This window comes from Pseudopipra pipra, chromosome 2 (assembly GCF_036250125.1).
Source record: "Pseudopipra pipra isolate bDixPip1 chromosome 2, bDixPip1.hap1, whole genome shotgun sequence".
NCBI classification, from domain to species: Eukaryota; Metazoa; Chordata; class Aves; order Passeriformes; family Pipridae; genus Pseudopipra; species Pseudopipra pipra.
The window spans coordinates 33542139-33562679 of record NC_087550.1 but is presented as its reverse complement, the minus strand read 5'-3'; the positions used below and the strand labels follow the sequence as shown (position 1 = coordinate 33562679).

Genomic DNA, 20541 nt, shown 5'->3' with positions numbered 1-20541 from the left:
CTGCGCGGCGGCGGGTGGGGGGCGGGGAAGATGTCTGAGCGGGGAGAAGCCCCGGCGGCGGCGGCACCGGCGGGGGAGATGCCGGCCAAGAAGCAGAAGCTGAGCAGTGACGAGAACAGTAACCCCGGGGACCTGTCCGGCGACGAGAACGTGAGGCCGGGCGAGGGGGGGGGGGAGGCGCAGGCGAATGGAGCGCGGGGGGTGGGTGGGGGGGCTGAGGCGGGAGCGCGCCCGCGCGCGCGCGCGCGGCGGGGCCTCGCGGCGGAGGCGGGCGCGCGGGAGCGCTGAGGGGAGGGGGCCGCCCCCGCCCCCCCCGTCCCCACCTGAGGGGACATCGCCCGCCGGGACCCTCTGGGGCGGTCCTTGGCGGGAGAGGGAACGAGGCGCACAGGGAGAGCGGGGTGTCAGCGTATCTCCCGCCCGCCCCGGCTCGACTCGGGGGCCGCCCCGCGAGGCCGCCGGAGGGAGGCCCCGCTGGAAGAGAGCGGGGAGTGTTGGGGGGGAGAGACACTCGCTGTGCCTCACGTGGGTGAGGGAGGCTTTGAGGCCCGAGCTGTGAGCGGGCTCTGTCGCGAACTCTGCTACAAAACGTCAGACTTGATTCATTTTTTATTTTTTTTTTTATTTTTGCTGCAAAACAGCAGAATTTTCCATCGTTCCTGCAGTTTTGCATCGTGTGTCTTCACTGTCACGTTGTGAAGTAACACGCGGCACAAGTTTATGTAGTGCAGCCCTTGGGTGAATGAGGAGTAGGAGATGGTGCTCATAAACTCCTGTCAGCAGGAGAAGGCAGCAGGCGATGGGGACTGTAATCTCTAACTTAGGTAAAATTCTAGTGTTCAGAGCAAAGGTAATGTGTTTGATATAGAATAACTTTATACCTGAAAAGTAAACTTAGTTTAAGGTACTGAGCAGTCCCTTTATGTAGGTACTGGTGTGCAGGGTGTTATTTGCCTGTTGGTTTTATGCAGTGTGGGGTTTTTTTTCTGGTTAGAGCACTTACCCAGCAAATGAGGCGTCTGGACCGCATCCTCCACAGGCTTTGGAAATGCTGCTTGTGAGGTGACAAGCAGGTTCAAGATGCTTCACACCACTGCTGCTGGTTTTGTTTTTCTGTTGCTCAGCAGCATTTGTGAATCCAAGTGTAATTTGGTGACAGACATTCAGGTTTGCTTTGGTGTCAAGTTTTAGGCTATCAGTGACCACAGAACACATTGCTCAAAGGAGCTGTGGATGCCCCATCCCTGGAGGTGTTCAAACCCAGGATAGATGGGGCTCTGGGGAACCTGGTGTAGTGGAAGGTCTCCCTGCCCACAGCTGGAGATTGGAACTAGATGATCTTTAAGGTCCCTTCCACCCCAAACGGTTCTATGATTATATGATTCTCTGGTGTGGGTTGTCTCAATGGTGAAGGGATTCCCTTTTCAAGAGCTTGTTACTGAACTCCTGAAGTACTGTTACTGCTCCTGAAAGATGGGGGATTCTGTTTAAAAGTTGACATAATAAGCAATGCAACAACAAATTACAAGCACAACAAAAGTTGACATAATAACAACATGAAGTGTTGATTTGGAAAAGGTGAAGAAAGGGTGTGTTTTGTTCCGTAGGTATCTGTGCATGTTTGTCCTTTATGTGGTACTTGCAGATACCTGGTGTGGTTGTGCCACGCTGGGTACCTGGTGTTCTTACAGTGACAATATCTGGATAGTCCAGAGATAATTCAGTGTTGTCAAGTATTAAAATTGTGGCTAGCAAGTGTGCTTGGGAGATGACAATTTGGCAAAGTCTGAAAATTTTAAGGATCACAGTGAAGAAACTGAAAAGTGTAAAAATTGTTAAACTTGGTTGCACATTTTAGGGAAAGGTTGGCTCTTTTAGGGGTACAACGTGAAGGGAATGACTCCAGATTTGGCCAGTACACTTACAGACTTGTGTGGCATTATTCTTCCTTTTGTTCCTCATGATACCCTGATTTTCAGAGTCATCGGTCAAACAAAGACCAACATACCTCTACGGGTGTTTGATGATACAGACATGAAACTGGGACAAAGAATAAATGTTCGTTGGGAATTGGTGTATTCATGTTTATAGTTGGGCTCATTCTGTATTCCTAGTGGTGTTCCTAATGCAGCTTCATGTTATACTTAATCTCCTCCAGTGACAGGCTGTTGTCTGCCTCTGTTCCCCTTAGTTCAGCTCTAGAAATTACATGGCTTCGGGATGAACTTTTTCCCCCCCACTACTCTAACAGAAAGTGGACAGACTACCTTGCCAGAAAAAAACCCCGAAAAGTTGATTTTTGACGAGCTGAACGTACTGCTATGGAAGCACAGGGTTGGCAGTTATGATGTGAGTGAAGTGTGCTGTTGTGGGCAATGGAGGGAAAGGTCCTTTTAAAGTGGTGTCCTGCAGTGAGACTGCACATGAAATTGTAGTTTCTGTTAATTGTCCAAAGCTGAGCTAAAATTGCTTAGCAGCTGGATGCGTTGTTTTGGGTATCCTTTTTCTTTTTTTTTTTTCAGTTTTCTCCATTTTTATCTTAGCTCTGGCTGCTAAGGATTGGAGGGCCAGTTGGATTAGTTAGCTGATCAGCTGATCAGAATTTAGCTTCTAGTGGAAGCAAGTATCTGTGTGAAAGAGCAAGAGGGGAAGGTGGGACTTCCTCTTCTGGTGGCAGTGCTGACTTGCTGAGAACTGTGCTGTGACTGATGCTGCTGAGGTGTACAGAAGCCTCACAATGGCTTGGTTCTTGGTGTAGTCAAGTATCATGTTTTTTACACAGCTCTTCCTTCAGTACTTCAGAAGTACTCATTTCATCTGGATCAAGGATATTTTCTAGGGGAAGCAGCTGCTTTATCTTTAGACATTTTCTTAAGAGCAGCTACCAGTATTCTGAAGAAACTTCACTAGATCACAGTTCACATCTCTCCCTCTTGGATTAATCCTCATGTGACTCACGTTCTGTTTCTAGGGAGGAATGCTGTTATATTAGCAATAGATTTAAATACTTGAGTCTAAATAACACCAAGTGCTGGGAGGTCTCCCATTCTTATGTAGGAGAAGAAAAAGGGAAAAAGGCCAAGTGCTGCAAGATTAATTGAATTTATACAACCGTTAATGATCTCTTTATGACATTCTATATGATTTGGAATGTTTTCAGGATGATGCCGTTAGTATTGAAAGCGGTACTAACACTGAACGCCCTGATACACCAACAAACACTCCTAATGCACCAGGAAGAAAAAGCTGGGGGAAAGGAAAATGGAAGTCAAAGAAGTGCAAATATTCCTTCAAATGTGTAAATAGCCTAAAGGTAGGTATGTATGAGCTTCAGCATGGGAATGCTGGGTACCACTTGCTGGCAGTAATGTTAATGTTGACTGTGAGACAGGGTCAAGATAGATACTTTTAAATATATGTAAACAGTGATGTTCCATGCTGATTGGAAGAAGTACCTCTCTTATTTGGAATAGCCGAACTTTTGAAGAAAAAAGATACTGAGAAATAGGAAACAGAAGGTAGTGCTGTAATTAACCCCATTTTTGTACAGGTTTGCAAAGTAATATGTGATGTTGTAATTATGTATTTCATTGAAGCTGTAGATGCTAGAGATAAATATAAGAAATGGAATAAACAAATTCAAATAAAACAAAACCTGTGACAACTCCATGCAAAGCACAGAACCTGTACAGATTTTTCTACCTTTTGAAATATCTTTAGAAAAAACCAACCAAACAAAACAAGCCTACAATTTTGGAGTAGCTTTCTCCTCACACTTACCAGATCAGGTACTGGTATTTTCTGTCCAAGGCAATTATCATAAATGCTATATAGTGCAATTTGGTTAACTTACTGTGAGTGTTGTGATTATATGTTAGCACCTGATCGAGGTAGTGTTTATCTGCTCACACAGCACCTAATGGTCTTAAGAGAAGTGGATTCATGGACTTTACTCCCTGTTCTGGTGCTTTAGGATACTGCTATTTTCTTCTGCACTGGTGACAGACTGTGGTGGACTGAATGAGTTTTCTCATTCATGATTATTTTACACTACCAGGACGTTCTTTTTTTCTCATTCCTCAGCCTTGTGTGGGATATTTATGTGGCAAAAGCTGTAAATATGCCTTATGATTTGATTTTTATAAGATTTCTAAATAAAGATCATGTCTGGAACAAGATGGAGTTTTGTTAAACTTTATATTTAGCTAGCATGCAGCTAGCTCCGTGGTAGGTATTTTCTGCAGAATTGCTTTAACAAGTTTTTGTCATTCCCCCATGCTTGACTGTTGAGCTGTGCTGATGTAGCCGTTTCTGAACTTTGTCTTGGGGCTGCCTCACTGAATTGCTGGGGTACCTGAGTGGGAGAGGATGAGAGGTTTGGATGATGGAAACCTGCTAAGTGAGCTTTGCCATGGGAGAAATTGTGATATGAAGTTACACTGACAAAAGTATCTGGGAAACAAATTGATCTTATTGTGTTCTTGAAGTATAAAAATTATCTCCAGCCCTCTCAGGGTGTAGGAGGAAGGGAAGTTGTTTTGTTTTCACCAAGGTAGGCAGCAGTTCCTGTGATTCGAGTGAGTCGCCCCCACGGATGGTGCTATTTGTGACTTCAAGTCATACTTCAAACACAGAGGTGGGCCTTCGGGCACCCAAACTTTGAACAAGTTCTGAGTTTTTTTACTCATGTTTGTTTTCTGTCTGCAGACAGAAAGGGTTAGTATTTTCAAGTGTCTTCTGGGAAAACAAAACATTCCCTCACCTCACTGTCAACCCAGGCCCCACTTGTAGGGTGGGCCAAAAGACCACCCTATGACATTAAGCAATCCCTGACTTCTCTGAATTTGGATCAGGGCCTTGGAACAGATTCCTGTGCAAGTGGAATCAAGCTGTGAGGGAGTAAATGTAGCATTTCAACTAAATGGATATTTTTATTAGCTTTTTTCCCTATTTCTCTTTGAACTGAAATTAATAATAGATATGCATGTTACGACAAAGACCAGGTAGCAGCCAAATTTGGTTTTTTACTTTGTGATTGAGGAAGCCCTTCTTCTTTTCTTTTTCCTGTTCTTCCATACCAATTTTGCTGATACTGAGGAGATAAACTCTAGTGGCTGAATGCTGTATGTGGATTTAGAAAGACACTGGTGACTCTTTGGATGTCACAGCATATATCCCTGAGTTTATATGTCTTTGAGCTATGCTGTAAGATGCATGTATTGAAGTTAATGAAGGATCAACATGGTTTAAAGACATAGAAATTAATATTCTTTAGGGGTGTATAAATTAGGTGTTTTACTACTTTCATACTCTTGGTTTTTCCCTCTTATTTTGCTTTTACTTTTCTTCCTTGGGGGAAAAAAAGAAATATGGCTATTACTGTCTGCTTTGAATGTTAAATGGTTATGATTCAGCCTGAAAAACTGAGTACTTGCTAAATATGCTTTTTAAACACTACTTTGGAAGTTATTTTGGGTGAAATTTAAGCATCAAGAAAACAAAAATATAACTTGGAAAATGACAGGAAATAAAAAGCTGACTTCTATTTTTTCTTTTTGCAGTACTAAGTTACTGTGAGATGTACTGAAAAATCTTTGCTCTCTGTGGAGTGAATGGAAATAGAGTTTATGAATTAGCATATACAGCTAACAGTTGCACATCCTCATACATCCATTTGTGTTTTGATGATAGATCTTTCAAATGAAAACCGTGTGTGTTTTGCTTTGTTGTGCTCCCTTTAAAACAAGGCAATTGTTTGCCCTACTTTTTGCTTTTGCTTAAGGTGTGGCTTAGAGGTTGAAAGCAGCCTGCTGTTGTCTCAGCTTCTCCTCGCTGTCCCCTGACCTGGGAATAAGTATCCAATGCCATGTCTAGCTTGTTGATGTGTTAAGGAAAGGTAACTAAAACCACTGCCCATAATGGCTTGATTCCACTTCTGGGAACTGGAAATGCACTTGTGGTTAGTTGGTTCCCCGCTGGCAGTGTGGGTGACAGTGCGTTAAAATGTATTCACGCAGGTGATTATTTTTTGTGTTGGCTTGGTATTTACTTCACTGCTTTTGGTCTAAAAACAGGTCTGGTCTTACTCTTTGACTGAACTCGAGTTGGTATTGAGTGAGTAAGGGCAGAGCTAACCATTGATAGATTATTTATTTACTTTTCTAGCAATTCTCCCCTGCTTTCTTTCTCTGGTGCATGAAGAACTGGAGTACTTTGGATTCTGTGCCCTTTATTCGTATTTGTGCCCTTTATTCGTATTTATTCATAGGGACAAGATGGCATATCACAGTTTTACTTTTGGACCAGCATTTGTGTCACTCTTCTGTCTGTACAAACCAGTGTCAGATTCGCGTGACATACTTGGTATCTGAGCATAACCATAATGTATGGCACCTAGAAGTATAATGTTTTGAAAAACCTGCTTCATTATTTAGTAGTTGGGACAAAAATTAGAACAGACAGGTATTTTCAAAATAGTTATATACTGTTTCTGGCCAGTAAGGATATTGGTAGTTTAAATGGGAGCATAGCTTCTTCGGTTATGATGGCCTGGTATATTTCTGCAAGAGCTTCTGCCTGGCTTCTTCATCCATCAAACACCAGCAAAACTGCAATATGTACACTTGTGCTCTTGGAGACTGCAGCACTGTAGCATTTCGTGTGAGGAATGTAGTGTGGGTCAAGTAAGTAGATTAAAGACATTTGTCTTGCAACGAAATTTTTCCAGGGAAATAGGTTTTCCTTGAAAAAGCTTACTAAATACTTTAGGTATGTACTTAAATATAAAAACATAGAAACAGTATAGCCCTCTGTTGTATCTCTCTACTTAGCCTGGATCTACTTAGTCTGGGTCCTACATATAAAATCAGAAACTTCTTGCAGCTTATGCTGGAAGAATCTCCTGTCTTGAGGGGGAAAAACATATTGCTCTTACTCTTCCTATTTCATTAAATTTATCAGAACCAGGGCACATGACAGAGAACAAGGTTATTCCAGAAAAACAAGTGCAACCCCTGCTAATGTGTCTGTAATAAAGCAGTAAAAGTCCGTGCATTTTACCTGTGTTACCTTCATGCGATAGGTCAGAAGCCCTCAGTATTCACCAGTATGAACTCTTTCGAGCAGAAATTCAAACTCAACCAATTATTGATGGAGAAACTTAGGCATTCCGAATTTGATCTCTCAACCATTCTCTTCAAAGAAGACTTAAATACACTCAAAAATAGAGGCTACAAAGTAAAATTCATAGATTTATGGCACACAAAAAACCATAGCCTTGTGTATGCAATTTTATGGCTTACAGTTTACCTCATTCTTCATCTCTAATTTGACTATGATGCTTTACAGATGCTGAATACCTGCTTTTTCCTTCTGTCCTGGGGTCACTAATAACCTGGCTACTTGTCTCTTTCCTAATATCTCATATCCCTGGTCACATAAATCCATTTGTTTGTTCTTTATGTTGTGATGGGTAATACTTTCAGTTAAACTTAGAATGATTCTTTTTAATCTGTATTCAGCTTTGAAAGTTAACTCTCTTAAGAATTGCAGGAAGGCCTTCATGTCTGAAAGATTTTCTCCCTTCTCTTACTAGCTCTTATAGATACGTCTGTTAATAACAGATACTGCCTTTCTCAGTAAATAATGCTATTTTAAATTTTTTCCAGACTTCCTTTCCTTTTCTGAGTGGTGTTAGACTCCGTAGCCACACCCCCTCCTTGAATTTATTCTTTGGTTCTTGGATAGGCCAGGGCTGCCAGGGCCAGTACTTCTCGTGTTGTCTCTGAAGCATTGCCATTTGAGGGCTGCTTAACAGCCGTCATGAGACACTTCCTTCCTGCCTGCACTGTCCCAGACAGTCCCCTGTGGGGAGGCACTTTAGTGAACATTATTCTTGCTGAAAACATCCTGTCAGGACAGGCCAAAATACTGTTATCAATTATTAACAAGCACCACCATATTCATCACAATTCATAAACATATCTGCTTTTTCCCCCCCTCCCTCTCTGTTTAAACTGATGTGAGCTGTGTAAAAATAATATTTGGCTTTTCTCTCGTAACTGTTTGTGAAGGCGATCTGAAAACACTTTGTAGACATGAACTTTGCAGCAGTATTCTGATATGCTGGAGAGAGTTCCTCATGTCTGTGATGAAGTTACAAGACCTAACTGTAATGAAATAATTAAATGTGGCCCTTCTCCATCCTTATACCAGTATAATTCTTCTTTGTCCTAATAATTAATCTCTGTTAAGTTACAAATCCTTGTGTAGAAGTAATTATAATGATATAAAATGTGTATAGATATGACCTTAGATGCAGAGACTGCCTTGCTGAAAATTGCAAAACAGAATAGTAGACCTGCAAATATAACTTGGGAGTTCTGCCAGCTTCTGGCCATAACTGAGACAACAGTTCTTCCCCTTTACTTTTTAAAAGCTCGGTGGGGAAAGAAAGGGAAGGGGTGTGTTTGTCAGAATATTCCTTTAACCTCGCTTAAGACAGCCAAGTTAAAATGTGATGTTACCAAACTATCCTTTTTAACTGTTCACTATCTGAAATTATACTAAATGTGAACCCAGTAGTTTGAGGAGGGAAACTTCTCAATTAAACTGTTTACCACCATAGCTGAATTTCACAGCAATTATATGCCTGTGGGTTTTGTTGGTTTTTTTATCTCTAATTTTACTTTCCATCTATAGGAGGACCATGGCCAGCCTTTGTTTGGAGTCCAGTTTAATTGGCATAGTAAAGAAGGTGATCCTCTTGTTTTTGCCACTGTAGGCAGCAACAGAGTGAGTAATCTTTTCTTCACTATACACACTTCCATGTGGTTCTGCATGCACTCCTTTTCCCAACCAATCCCGTTACCTGTGCTTAGTGCGGATACAGAATACTTAATATAAACAGCTTTATTTCTAAGATATGTAGCATCTGTTATCTGGGACAGTTGCATCCTTTGGTTTCTTTATGAAGTCATGTGTTAGCTATTTGGGAATTAACTATATCATGAAAGAAAACATCCTCTAGTAATATGCATGTGGGATAAGCGAGCAAGGTGCATAAATGTATCTTCTCAACTAAATTACTCTTCATAAATGTTATTGTTTTGAAAAGGTCATGCACTCTAAACCAGGATGAGAACTGTCTGCAATGACTGCCTGCAATGATGCTAGACAGCTCAGTAGCTAAATTAATGGCCTGTGAGGAGCGAGTTTATAGGCTTTTTCTGAACCAGGATCTATGTCATTTCAGCCTTGAAAATTACTCCTGAAGTGCATTCTTTGTGAGTGTTGAGAATAAACAAGCCTTTTATTTCTAGGTTTGTTCCACCTGGCAAGTCACCAAAAGTGCTAAACTAACTTTAAGCAAAGGATCAATGACTCATTAAAAGACCAGGTCATGTTGGAGATGGCTGCAATAACTGATTCCAACAAGAGTTTATCTTAAGAGAATTCAAATAGTAGACCTTAAAATCTGGGAAGGACAGCTGACAAGTCCTGGAGCGGTGCTTTACTGAAACATTTCTACCTGTTGAAAACAAATGGATAATGGATGAGATTTAAACCATAGAGGCACACGATCTCTCCCCATCAGGCAGTCAGTACACAGGTGCATGTGATTTCCTTTTGAAATATCACAGATAAGCAGCAGTCTCTCACAATTCTTTGTTTTTGCTTTTTTCTCCAGGTTACTTTATATGAATGTCATTCCCAAGGAGAAATCCGTCTGTTGCAGTCCTACGTGGATGCTGATGTATCCTTTTAAGTTAAAACCCCATATGTTTCCTTTTTCTTTATGAAAAATTAAGAAGTTTTTTAGGAAAAAGCATACAAAGGTTTTGTCTGTGATTTAATACTTTGCTCATGTGGTGCATTCCTTATGTTAGATTCAAGTCTTGCCTCTTTCCCACATCCTACAGTCCCTCCTACTGAAAAAATGTTAAAAATGCAGACTCATGGACCATACTGTATTAAAATACATGAAAACTGATTCTCCATCAGTTTAATCTTCCCAACACTAATATTTGTATAATGTTTTACTGCTTTACAGTGGTCTCAGTTTTTCTCTATGAGTTGAATCTGGGTTTAAAGACTAAGAAATAGGTTTTATGCTCTGAAGGATTAATAACACGTGTTGATCACTTGCAGTATACAAGTCAGTAACTTGTGAACTCAGTCTTGATTCATTATTCCCAGTCTTTGGATGTTTTTTGAGAAGGAGGTTCAAAGGTGATGCCATGACAGAGAAGGTGTTCCTTGTATGTTAGGGAACAGAAGTGAGGAATTGGCCTCTGTAGAAAAGGTGATGTTACTGGTATTTGCAGATGTATAATTGAATATGTGTCTTTTTCTTAATTGGTTCAGCAGAGACTCCTGGGCACTTGGATAAAGTAGCAAAAGGTTTACTTAAAATAAAATCACATTGTTTAAAAAATAAATCTCCTGTTTGTTCTGTATTCCTCAACATAAGATGTAGGCAGATGAAAACTTCTATACCTGTGCGTGGACATACGACAGCAATACAAGCCATCCTCTTTTGGCTGTGGCAGGGTCCAGGGGTATTATTAGGATAATTAATCCTATTACAATGCAGTGCATAAAGGTGAGTGTTTACAACTTTGAGATACAGCTTGTGTTTCAGTAAGGCATGAAACTTGTGTCTTCTAAGTATGTGTAAACATGAGGGCAGATGGTAACCTGGTCTTTAAATTCTATCCCAGCACTACGTGGGCCATGGAAATGCAATCAATGAACTGAAATTCCATCCAAGAGATCCAAATCTTCTTTTATCTGTAAGCAAAGGTGAGGAAAAAAACCTCTTTTGTTTTTGTATAAATCAGGATACTTTGGATTGGAGTTTGGTCTAGGCCAAAACCTCTATGAAATTTTTTATGAATGTCACTGAACAAGTTCACCTTGAAAGTCGAGAGCAAATCATGCTCTCTTACGGCTGTATATCTTGTAATCATTAAATCTGCAATAACCATAAGTTCACCTGTGTTGCAACAGCATTGTGAACAATGCTGCTTTTTAGGAAAGAAGAATCATGAGCCTTGGGTTCCCTCTTTACTTTCTAACAGTTGAATTAAATTTTTCTGAGTTGCTGAATCACGTTGCCATCTAGTGGGGAAGTCTTAAGGTTGCAGATAGCAAGACACCACCGTGTGCATGGGGAAAAACTTGGATTCTCTCTTGCTTGGGAGATTTAGTTGGACTTTGTGTAAAAAGCTTATTAGTGAAGGGAGTTTTTGGTATGGTGTCTTAGGGGCTTGTCCAGAAAGTTTTAACAGTCACAACTTCCTAATCTTGACATTTTTGTTAAGTAAGGGAATGATCTCCACAAGAACTATCCTTGGAGGAATAGGATATGCTAGGAATGCTCGAGCTGGAAACACATAAGGGGACCTTTGACTTTAGTGTATTTGGAGTTACTGATGAGGCTACATGAGAACAGGAGGTGGGAACTTCTCTGATGCTTGCAGCTGTCAAGTTGGTGCTGTGGGTCTGTAAACATTCAGTTTCTTGAGTTCTGTGTATTTTTGGGTTCTCTTTTTAGTAACATTTTGACATTGGCCATAGTACTACAATTTTTAATGTGCAGTCTCTGGACCAGGTACTATCACGGAGAAGGCATGAGGCAGGAGAGTACTTGAAGTCTTAAAACTGCTTGGCTGAGAGGTTAATAGAAAAAGAGGAAAATATTTGGGACTGTGTGGCCTTCTGTGTCCCTTCTGGAACTGTGGGTGTTGCTGTAGTTCAGTGCAGTATACTTATGGAATCCAAAATGGAAATACACTAGAGGTTCCCATTTCCAAATGTGAAATACAGGAGAGGTTTTTAATTAGAAATTGTAAAAACTTTCTTTAAACAAGTAGATTAGTCTGATTGACTTTGGAATACGTCTTGTCTATATAAACAGTTTTTCCCCTCCTTACGGTCTGTGGTTGATTAAGAATAACACTTTAAAGGTTAAATAAAAGGAAAATCAGATGTTGATGTTAGAATGGCTGAAAGGAATTCTAGCATTTTTTGATACATAAAACTATTTTAAAATGAAAACTGAAGAAAAGCCTATTTATCCAAGATCAGTTGTTCCTTTGTTTTTTGGGTGGTCTAAAGGTCCAAGTGTATTTTTGCTAGAAGCTGTACCTAGGGGAGGGGGTGGGCACATTTTCTCAGTTGCAGAATTACTCTTCACAGTAGTTGAGTTGTAATGGCAATTTTAGTTAATGCAGTTCTGTTGCTTCTAACAAGTGAAGAGGAATTAAGTGCTTTTCTGATGTTTACATGAACACCTGTTATTGCAAGTGGTTAAGCTGAAGTATATTATTCAAATGTACATATAAAAAGCAGCATGTAATTTTATTTGTTGTTTATAGATCACGCATTGAGACTGTGGAACATCCAGACAGACACGCTGGTTGCAATATTTGGAGGAGTAGAAGGGCACAGGGATGAGGTGTTAAGTGCAGTAAGTGGAAGACTGTGGGGCAGTGATTTAGATTTACAAAGGGTAGTAAGCAACTTTTTGTCTTCTTGTGCACTGTTTTGATATTTTAACTACTTAAAAAACCCCAATTGGAAGTGCATAAATACTTTTTTAAGGGGATAGACAAGTTTAAATCTAAGGTGTTTTGATTGACCTGGCCACCTCTTGCAGACAGGGCAGGTGTTCGCTTTCTGTGTCTTTCAGTAGCTAGTTTTCTCACAGTGCAGCCTTGAAGTAAACAAAATAGAGCTCAGTGGGGCTAAAAAGAGTAAAAACTTTTCATGACGGTCCCACTTTTGAAGTTCTTGAGAACTTACCAAGTCAAAGCAGCACAAGCAAATAAACCTTGAGAGACATGGTAGTGAAGGAAAGAAGTTATTTCAGTTAAACTGTTTTTCAGTGGCTGTTTGCAGCCACTGATACCTAGCAAATATCAACTAGATTAGTTAACTTTTAACAGACTGCTCTTAAGAACTGTTTCCATTCCTGTTGTGTGACCTGAAGGGTGAGGAGTGCATCTTTAGGAAACCTGACACTGTATGTATTTATTATTCATCTATGTTGTAGCCCTGGAATTCTACCAAAGTTTCTTCTATGGATTCTACTGAGAGAGGAGAACTAGCTGTAGATTCATTGTCTGTCACTGCTGTTGAATATGCCTCTCTTTCTTGAGAGAGAGTAAATGTAATTATCAAGAAGCTGTGCTGCTTTGCAGTGAGCTGGATTACATTCTTAGTTTTTTCTGTTTGAAATATGCAGTTTTATTGCATTCTCTACACAGAAAATGCTGTTTTGATGGAAATGGTGGCATAAAATCTGACTTTATATAATACAGTGTAGGCTGGGGGTGCTCAAAATTATTTTATATATGTAGGATTATGATCTTCTTGGTGAAAAAATCATGTCCTGTGGGATGGATCACTCTCTAAAACTCTGGAGAATTAATTCCAAGAGAATGATTAATGCTATCAAAGAATCTTATGAGTACAACCCAAATAAAACCAACAGGTACGTAGTCTTCATCTTCTTGGTTGTCTTTGCAAAACATAAATACTCCTATCAATGGTCCAGGTTAATTCCTTTCCAAATTGAGAGTTCTTGGGAATAGTGTGTGACCTAGATAGTGTGCTGGGTTCTAAATCTCTCTAGAGTGTGTGTCTTATTGATGTTTGCTTCAGTGAAATTTTACTAAATTCAGATTCTGAGACTTTTATTTTTAAATACTTTAATCATTTCTTATTTGCTCGACTAGGAAATGTCTAGAATTATTATCTTTAGGCTTGTAATTCATGTGTTTTGAGTTGTCAATGCCTTTTTCATCATCTTAAAATTTCTATAAGGGAATCAAATCTATGTAATTAAATGTGGCAAATAGTTTTATATGGAGTAGTTTATTATTGTATGTTATTCGACTTTGGGGTGGGGACAATTTTACATAGTAATAACCTTCATTTTCATCATTCTCTGATTTGACCTCAGATATGAGTAAATTATTGAGCAAATTATCAAGTAAACATAGCAATTAGATACATGATAGATAAATCCTCCTTTATGAAGTTCCTCAACTTTTTAATCTTAACTTCCAGTTAAACCATTGAGAGAATTGAAGAGTCTAAAACACAGTGAACATGTTCAGCAATGAGACTAGCTGTGAAAATACTCTCGCTTTTTTTGGTAATGTTACCAAATATTAAATGATGCTTTTTTTAGCGTGCTTTTTTTAAAATGATGATTTTTTTTTTAAATAGTGTGCATTTCTATTTAACAATTTAGATGTTGCAGAAGCAGCATCAAGAAAACTGAGCCTTAATTCTTGAAGTATTTGGTGACAGGAGCTGTATTCAGCATCTGAAGGAGTGGTTTTGCTCAGCACTGTCTCTGCACAGTCTTGTACATGGGAAACTAGTTATTTCTTTAGCAATGAGGATGAGAACAGGGACTGTTCCTAGTATTAAAAAGAAAAAATCAGCATATGAAATCTGCTTTGTTATAAAACTTAGAAAAGATGGGCTTATTCTTTTAACATCGAGATATGTTAAAACCAGCTGTTAAAAATTAGACTTTTGCTTCTGTATTTCTCTGAACCTCACTTGGTAATTTTCTCTATAGGCCTTTTATTTCCCAGAAAATTCACTTTCCTGACTTTTCTACGAGAGACATACATAGAAACTATGTTGACTGTGTACGGTGGTTGGGAGATCTAATTCTTTCCAAGGTAATGTTGCAGCTTTTTCAGCTACATTACATTTATTTGCTTGTTTTCAGGATCCTAAACAATAGAAGTTTTACTAGCATTTGAGTCAGATTAAATTACTGTCCTGTGTCAAATGATTTTGTGGAGTGTACTGTGAATTTTGTCAGCTATCAGGATGTGTGGATAAGCAGCTTACACTTAAAAAGTAAAATTATTACTACAGTTGTACCTCTGCTCTTTAGCAGGGTACAGGGTTACTAGCTAACCATAATCTGCATGGAACCTATAGAAAGGGAATCTACAGATGCTGATTAGGGATCCTACTGCTAAAGGGTGAGATGAGGGTTACCATAAATGGAATAACTTTGACTAATGTGCTGTGTCCACTAGTAACAGTGGCTTGCAGATGTTAAACCAGGCAGTCCAACTGCCTTGATGCCAGAAATTGGTGAGTGCACAGTCCTTTTAGTCAAAGGGATTGGGTAAACAATCCCTAAATCAAGATGAGTTTAAGCTGCTTATGAAATTGTGTTTAAGCACATCTGGTTGACTTCCTCTGAAGTGGGTGAGGGAGGGCTCCAACAGTCCTGTTGCCTGGCAAAGCTGTGAGGGTATCAGGTTCCCAGCGAAGGACAGTGATGTATTGTTGGTGATGTGGCTGTGATCTAAGGACAGAGGTGAGATTTTTGGTTGTATGTTTTGTAATGTCATTGGGGAAGCTGTGAGATGAAATGTTTGCTTAGAGTTATAATTAGACTGATTGTGCAGTATAAATTGTAAATATAGGTGACTTTTTTTTTTCATTGTTTTACTCCAGTCTTGTGAAAATGCCATTGTTTGCTGGAAGCCTGGCAAGATGGAAGATGATATAGATAAAATCAAGCCCAGTGAGTCCAATGTGACCATTCTTGGGAGATTTGATTACAGCCAGTGTGACATATGGTACATGAGATTTTCAATGGATTTCTGGCAAAAGGTATGTGTCAGCTTTGACTTTTCTGTGTTTGAAGGTGTGTAGTTTTGCACTGATTCCATGTTTATGGGCATAGGAAAAGTCTTGGTTCATGTGATGCTTAAGAAACAGAATGGTTTGCTATAAGGGCCTTTCTATGAAGGTGGAGGAGCTCCAGATTTTTTCATTCTGGGTTCTGCCTGATAGAAAAAAATTCCACCAAATAAATACTTACTTTCCACTAAAGGTATGGTTACTGTTACATTCCTCCCCTATCTGCAGGGGTTGATAAAATGTAAGAGGGGAGGCAGATTTTATAGCCTTTCTAACTCCTCCAACAAACTCATTAAGTCATTCATGTTTAAACATTCATGCACAAATTATTAGCTCTAGAGCCTTTATAAAATTCTGATTTCATTCTTTGAGAAAGTATTTTAAAATTCCTTTATCCTCTGCTTTCTTTTAAAGATGCTTGCTCTGGGCAATCAGGTTGGCAAACTTTATGTTTGGGATTTAGAAATAGAGGATCCTCATAAAGCTAAGTGAGTATTTTATTTTTGTTACGATGGGGAGTTAAGTTACTTTACTTTTTCCTTTACTGATAACTATAGAAATTCTTCAATACTAGTTTAATACTAGTTATGTTCCATTATATCTAGTAGGTAAATAAACATGAGCCCCCGAAGGTTAACTTTTATCATATTTCACTGATTTATAATTTACATTATAGAAGTGGCAAGAGGCCCCATTCATATTGTGCTGGGTACCATGTGTAGATATAGTAGAAGAGAGTTGATTTCTCACAGGGCTTACAAACTAGTTGGGTGGAAGTCTTGCAAAGCAATTAAGAGAAGATGTGCTGGGTGGCTGTAGCACATGACAAAGGCAAGAGAGGTGAGAGGACTAGAGTAATGAGAGTGTGGACAGGACAGAAAGGACAGAGTAATGAGCACAGTGTGGAGCAAACAGTGTGGCTTTCCAGTTCCTCAGCTGCGTGGCCAGGCAATTTTACAGCATGTATTTTAAATATATATACATGTGTATACATATAGATAGATAGATAGATAGGAAGATGCATATAGATAGATATGTATGTGGCTAAACATACAAATACAAAAAAAAAAAAACTGAAACAAAAAACCCCTCCAAAACAAATCCACTCTCAAAACCCACTGTGTATAAAGTGGATATATGCTATATATAAAAATACTATATGCATTATATTTTTATATACCCTATATAATATATTATACGTACTTATATATATTTATATATAATCCATGTAAATATGTGCATGTACACATTAATGAATGAAGTTCCTGAAAATGCTGCAGTCTTTAATCACCCAATTAAAATATTTTATTCCTAACTGCTGGGAAATAACATTGATTATGAAGTCCTAAATAATGTGATTCTATAAGCTTTCAATCTTTTCTTGAGTGAAAATTGGGTGGATAAATAACAACAGTGGATGAACAGTTAAACTACTGCTTTCCCAAGTCCACATTTGGAATACAAATGCTGTAGCAAGTGCAGATTTAACATTGCAGCTGAATAATTTTCTTTTATTTATAGGTGCACGACTCTTACTCATCCTAAATGTGTTGCTGCCATTCGACAGACCAGTTTTAGCAGGGATAGCAGTATCCTTATAGCTGTGTGTGATGATGCCAGTATCTGGCGCTGGGACAGATTACGATAAATTACTTTTTCTTAATTCATAGTAGAAAATATATTTTCAAATTATAATATAGTCTGTTAACTTGCTAGTACAGTAGATGCATTTAGTGTAGACTTTCTCGAAGGTTCAGCAGGCTGGAGCTGAACTTAGTGATGTTTACATTCTGTGTATTGTTCTGCTTGAAATTGCTGCTTTTAATAAAAAGAAGTATTTTTGTAAAGTTTTCTGAATTGTCCATTTTAATTATTTCCCACAATGAGTTTTCTCTTATGGCCTATGAAATTCCTTTACGTACAGCTATCACATAAACACATGACAACTTGCTAGTAATTTGGTATATTTATGCTTGCAGCTGTATTTGCGCCTTTTTTAACTGAAAACCTAATGAAGCTATTACGCAGAGACCTCACAAAGGAAATGCTACACTTAAGAATACAGTATAAATAAATGTATTGATCATTTCTAAAAATATTTTTAACTCATTCCTTAAGATAGTTGCAGATTGAAATTGATTTAAGTTTTAATAATCTCAAATTAGGATGAGCTTTTCACCATTTTTGTTACTGATTAGGGGAAAAAACCTTACTGGCTTTTTTTTTTTCTTTTGTGGATCACATTGCTCTTCTGTTTGAATTCTGTCTGTCTAGTTACTGCAGGTATGTGAAAGTTAGTTCTTGGAAATATATTTTAATTGCCTCTGTCATTATTCCCAAATAGCCTCCTCAATGCTTTACTTGCCTTAGGAATAAGGAATTCTAAAATCGATACTGTTTTATATAGGCTTAAATTATGTACAGTTTATAAAAATGTAAGGGGAAAAGTGAATAAGATGGCAGAAATTATTAGCAGTGATAATGTTCAAAACGCTTGTGTGTATCTTGTCAGCACATAGTTGGAATGCTCATGTTTGTGTTCTGGAAGTGGTCCAGGACATTGTGCAGTAGCTGTGTGTGCCTGAATGAGGAAGAAGGTTAATAACATTTACTGAGCCTGAACCATTTACGTACTTTTTTTCCCTACTGTGCCCTTCTTATCCTTCACCATAACATGTTACTTGAGAAGAAGTATGAAGTTATTATGTAAATACAAGTACACTATCGTTGTGTGCTTTTCTGATCAGTAGATTAAGTTAAGTAGTCCTGTCTGCTGCTGACTTGTTAACTGCATATCTGACTTTTATCTTTCAGGACATTGCTTTTTCCTGTTTGTTACAGTTTGGGAGGTTTGTAAATACTCTGTTTAGATTAACTACCTGTTCAGTTTGAAGTAATATGACTAAGCCAGTTTTGATTTGTGTCCTTGGGAACCTGCAAAAAATGAAGCCTAGAACTGGCAAGTAGTTTACAAGTTTTTAATCTGTAATATATGATTGTTTTCCCTTTTTTTTTTTCTTTCCCCTCTTTTAAATCATTGTCCTTGCTACTGGGGACTTGCAGTAGTACCACAGCTCTGTCCAAAACTAGTGTTTAACTGAGCTGGATTCTGGACCTTATTTTGCTTGCGCAAACCAAGTTCTGGCATGCTCCTCCTTGTGCCCATGACTGTCTAGTCTAAGGGAACATGATCAGGAAGCCAAGTGTAAAACCACAGAGTTGGGCAAAACCAGGTAAAAGCCTGAGTGCTGAAGGGAGGAAACTGAAATTCCTGCAGAGTTGGAACACAGATTAGCTGAAGAGGTATACAGGTGAGACTGGAGCTTGGAGAAAATGTTTAGTTCTACTGCAGCTCCAGAACTGCTGGCACAGTATGAACCAGTGTTTATGCAACAGCGAAAGCCCATGTACCTCATAGTTCATTCTGTGGAAAGTATGTGGGGTTGGCAGTCTGAGACATTATGGGGCTGGGGTTGGGAGAGCACTGCAGAAAAGCAGTGGGAGTGTTCAGGCTTCCTGCAGCCTTAAGGAAAGAACTTTGATAGGTGACCTAAACTATACTAAGAACACTGGGGGTGGAGGCTGGTACCATTTAGCCTTTGCCAATGCTTTGTGGTAGTGTGCCCTTAGACTCAGTCTTTTGTGTTTTCCCATGTCCGGGGTTGTGAGTGAAATGGAATACAAAGGCAGTAGGGATTTTTCAGCCATGGCTGTTATTTTGGTATGTAAGTGGTACGTTCTGACAAGTGAGCTGCTCTGTTTGAGAGGAAGGAAAGGAAGGGTGGTGCTTGACTGGTGAGAGGCCTATCACAGCTAGGGTCAGCTTTAACTTCTCTATTAACTTACAAATGTGCTGAAGACTGCTGTCTTAAAATGCAGACAAATGTTCCAGCAGCTTTGCCCTGAGAAACCTGAGTGGAGCTGAAATCAGGTTAAAAGTGTTAATGAAGAGAAGAACTTGTAAAAGTAGAGCTGTAACAGGCCAATTCTCCCTTACAACAGTCAGCCCCATCTGCTTTTAGGATTAATAATATCAATAAGATACACAACAAGGGGAAAAAACCTCTTTGTCAACATGCGGACTCATAAAGCTCAAGTGAACATAAAAGTTGTGTATTTATTTCACTGGGGTGTTTTCTTTCTAGAGTTGCCTAGGTTCTAGACTGAAAAAAAGGAGAAAAAGTAAAATTATTCTGTGTCTTCTGGAAGATACAGAACTATTAGTTATAATCATTATAATCATAAAAAGAATTTAAAGAAGAGTTTAATATTTTCCAAAACCTTTTCACTTTTTAATATATGCTTTTGTGGAACATACCTTGAGAGCTCCAGTGCCAAAATTCTTCAGCAAAAGAAGTATGGTTTAACCCTAATATTGGAGAAACCTACCAAAAATAGCCCAAAAGAATATATGTTCTTCCCCATTGTCTGCAGGCCACCTGCAGTTCTGTTCTTTGACAAATTCTGTAATAGACTCCTTCTGTTTCCCATCTGAAGACAGGTGAGGGAGAGGGAAAGTCAGGCTGTGCAATACAGTCAGGAAACTGTTTCAGGAGGCTGCAAGTGTTACAGACGTCTGTTCTTTATTAACTCTGCATGAAAAGCACAATAAAATTTGAAAGTTGCTGATCCTGTCAGTTATTGCACACTGAATATCTCTGAAGTGATTTGTCTTTCATCCCTTAACCAAAAAAAAAAAAAAAAAAAGCTGAAGAGGTACCCAGAGGTCCTTGTCTTATTCAACCAACTTTCAGAAACTTAGAAATTGGATAAATAATAGGCTTGGACTACAGTCCTGACTTTTAGGAAGAGACTTTGCACAGAGGCAGCAAGAAGGTTTGTACCACAGGT

General features: G+C 39.0%; 1 protein-coding gene across 1 annotated transcript; it reads left to right on the top strand.

Annotated features, from left to right (window-relative positions):
• Positions 1 to 6: 6 nt before the first annotated feature.
• EED (embryonic ectoderm development) lies at positions 7 to 17540 on the top strand. Its single transcript, XM_064644905.1, has 12 exons — positions 7 to 150; positions 3161 to 3313; positions 8701 to 8793; positions 9689 to 9754; positions 10478 to 10603; positions 10722 to 10803; positions 12381 to 12472; positions 13365 to 13498; positions 14600 to 14705; positions 15502 to 15660; positions 16105 to 16178; positions 17212 to 17540. The coding sequence occupies exons 1-12, from the start codon at positions 31 to 33 to the stop codon at positions 17336 to 17338; spliced, it is 1332 nt and encodes a 443-aa protein (XP_064500975.1). The 5' UTR covers positions 7 to 30; the 3' UTR covers positions 17339 to 17540.
• The last annotated feature ends 3001 nt before the right edge of the window (positions 17541 to 20541 follow it).

What these genes read in the sequence shown, in the direction of transcription:
- EED (XM_064644905.1), top strand. Translation starts at nt 31, where the DNA reads ATGTCTGAGCGGGGAGAAGCCCCGGCGGCGGCGGCACCGGCGGGGGAG. An exon ending in AATGTGTAAATAGCCTAAAG is followed by an intron (nt 3,314 to 8,700) that starts GTAGGTATGTAT and finishes TTCCATCTATAG; the next exon opens with GAGGACCATGGCCAGCCTTT. An exon ending in TTACAATGCAGTGCATAAAG is followed by an intron (nt 10,604 to 10,721) that starts GTGAGTGTTTAC and finishes ATTCTATCCCAG; the next exon opens with CACTACGTGGGCCATGGAAA.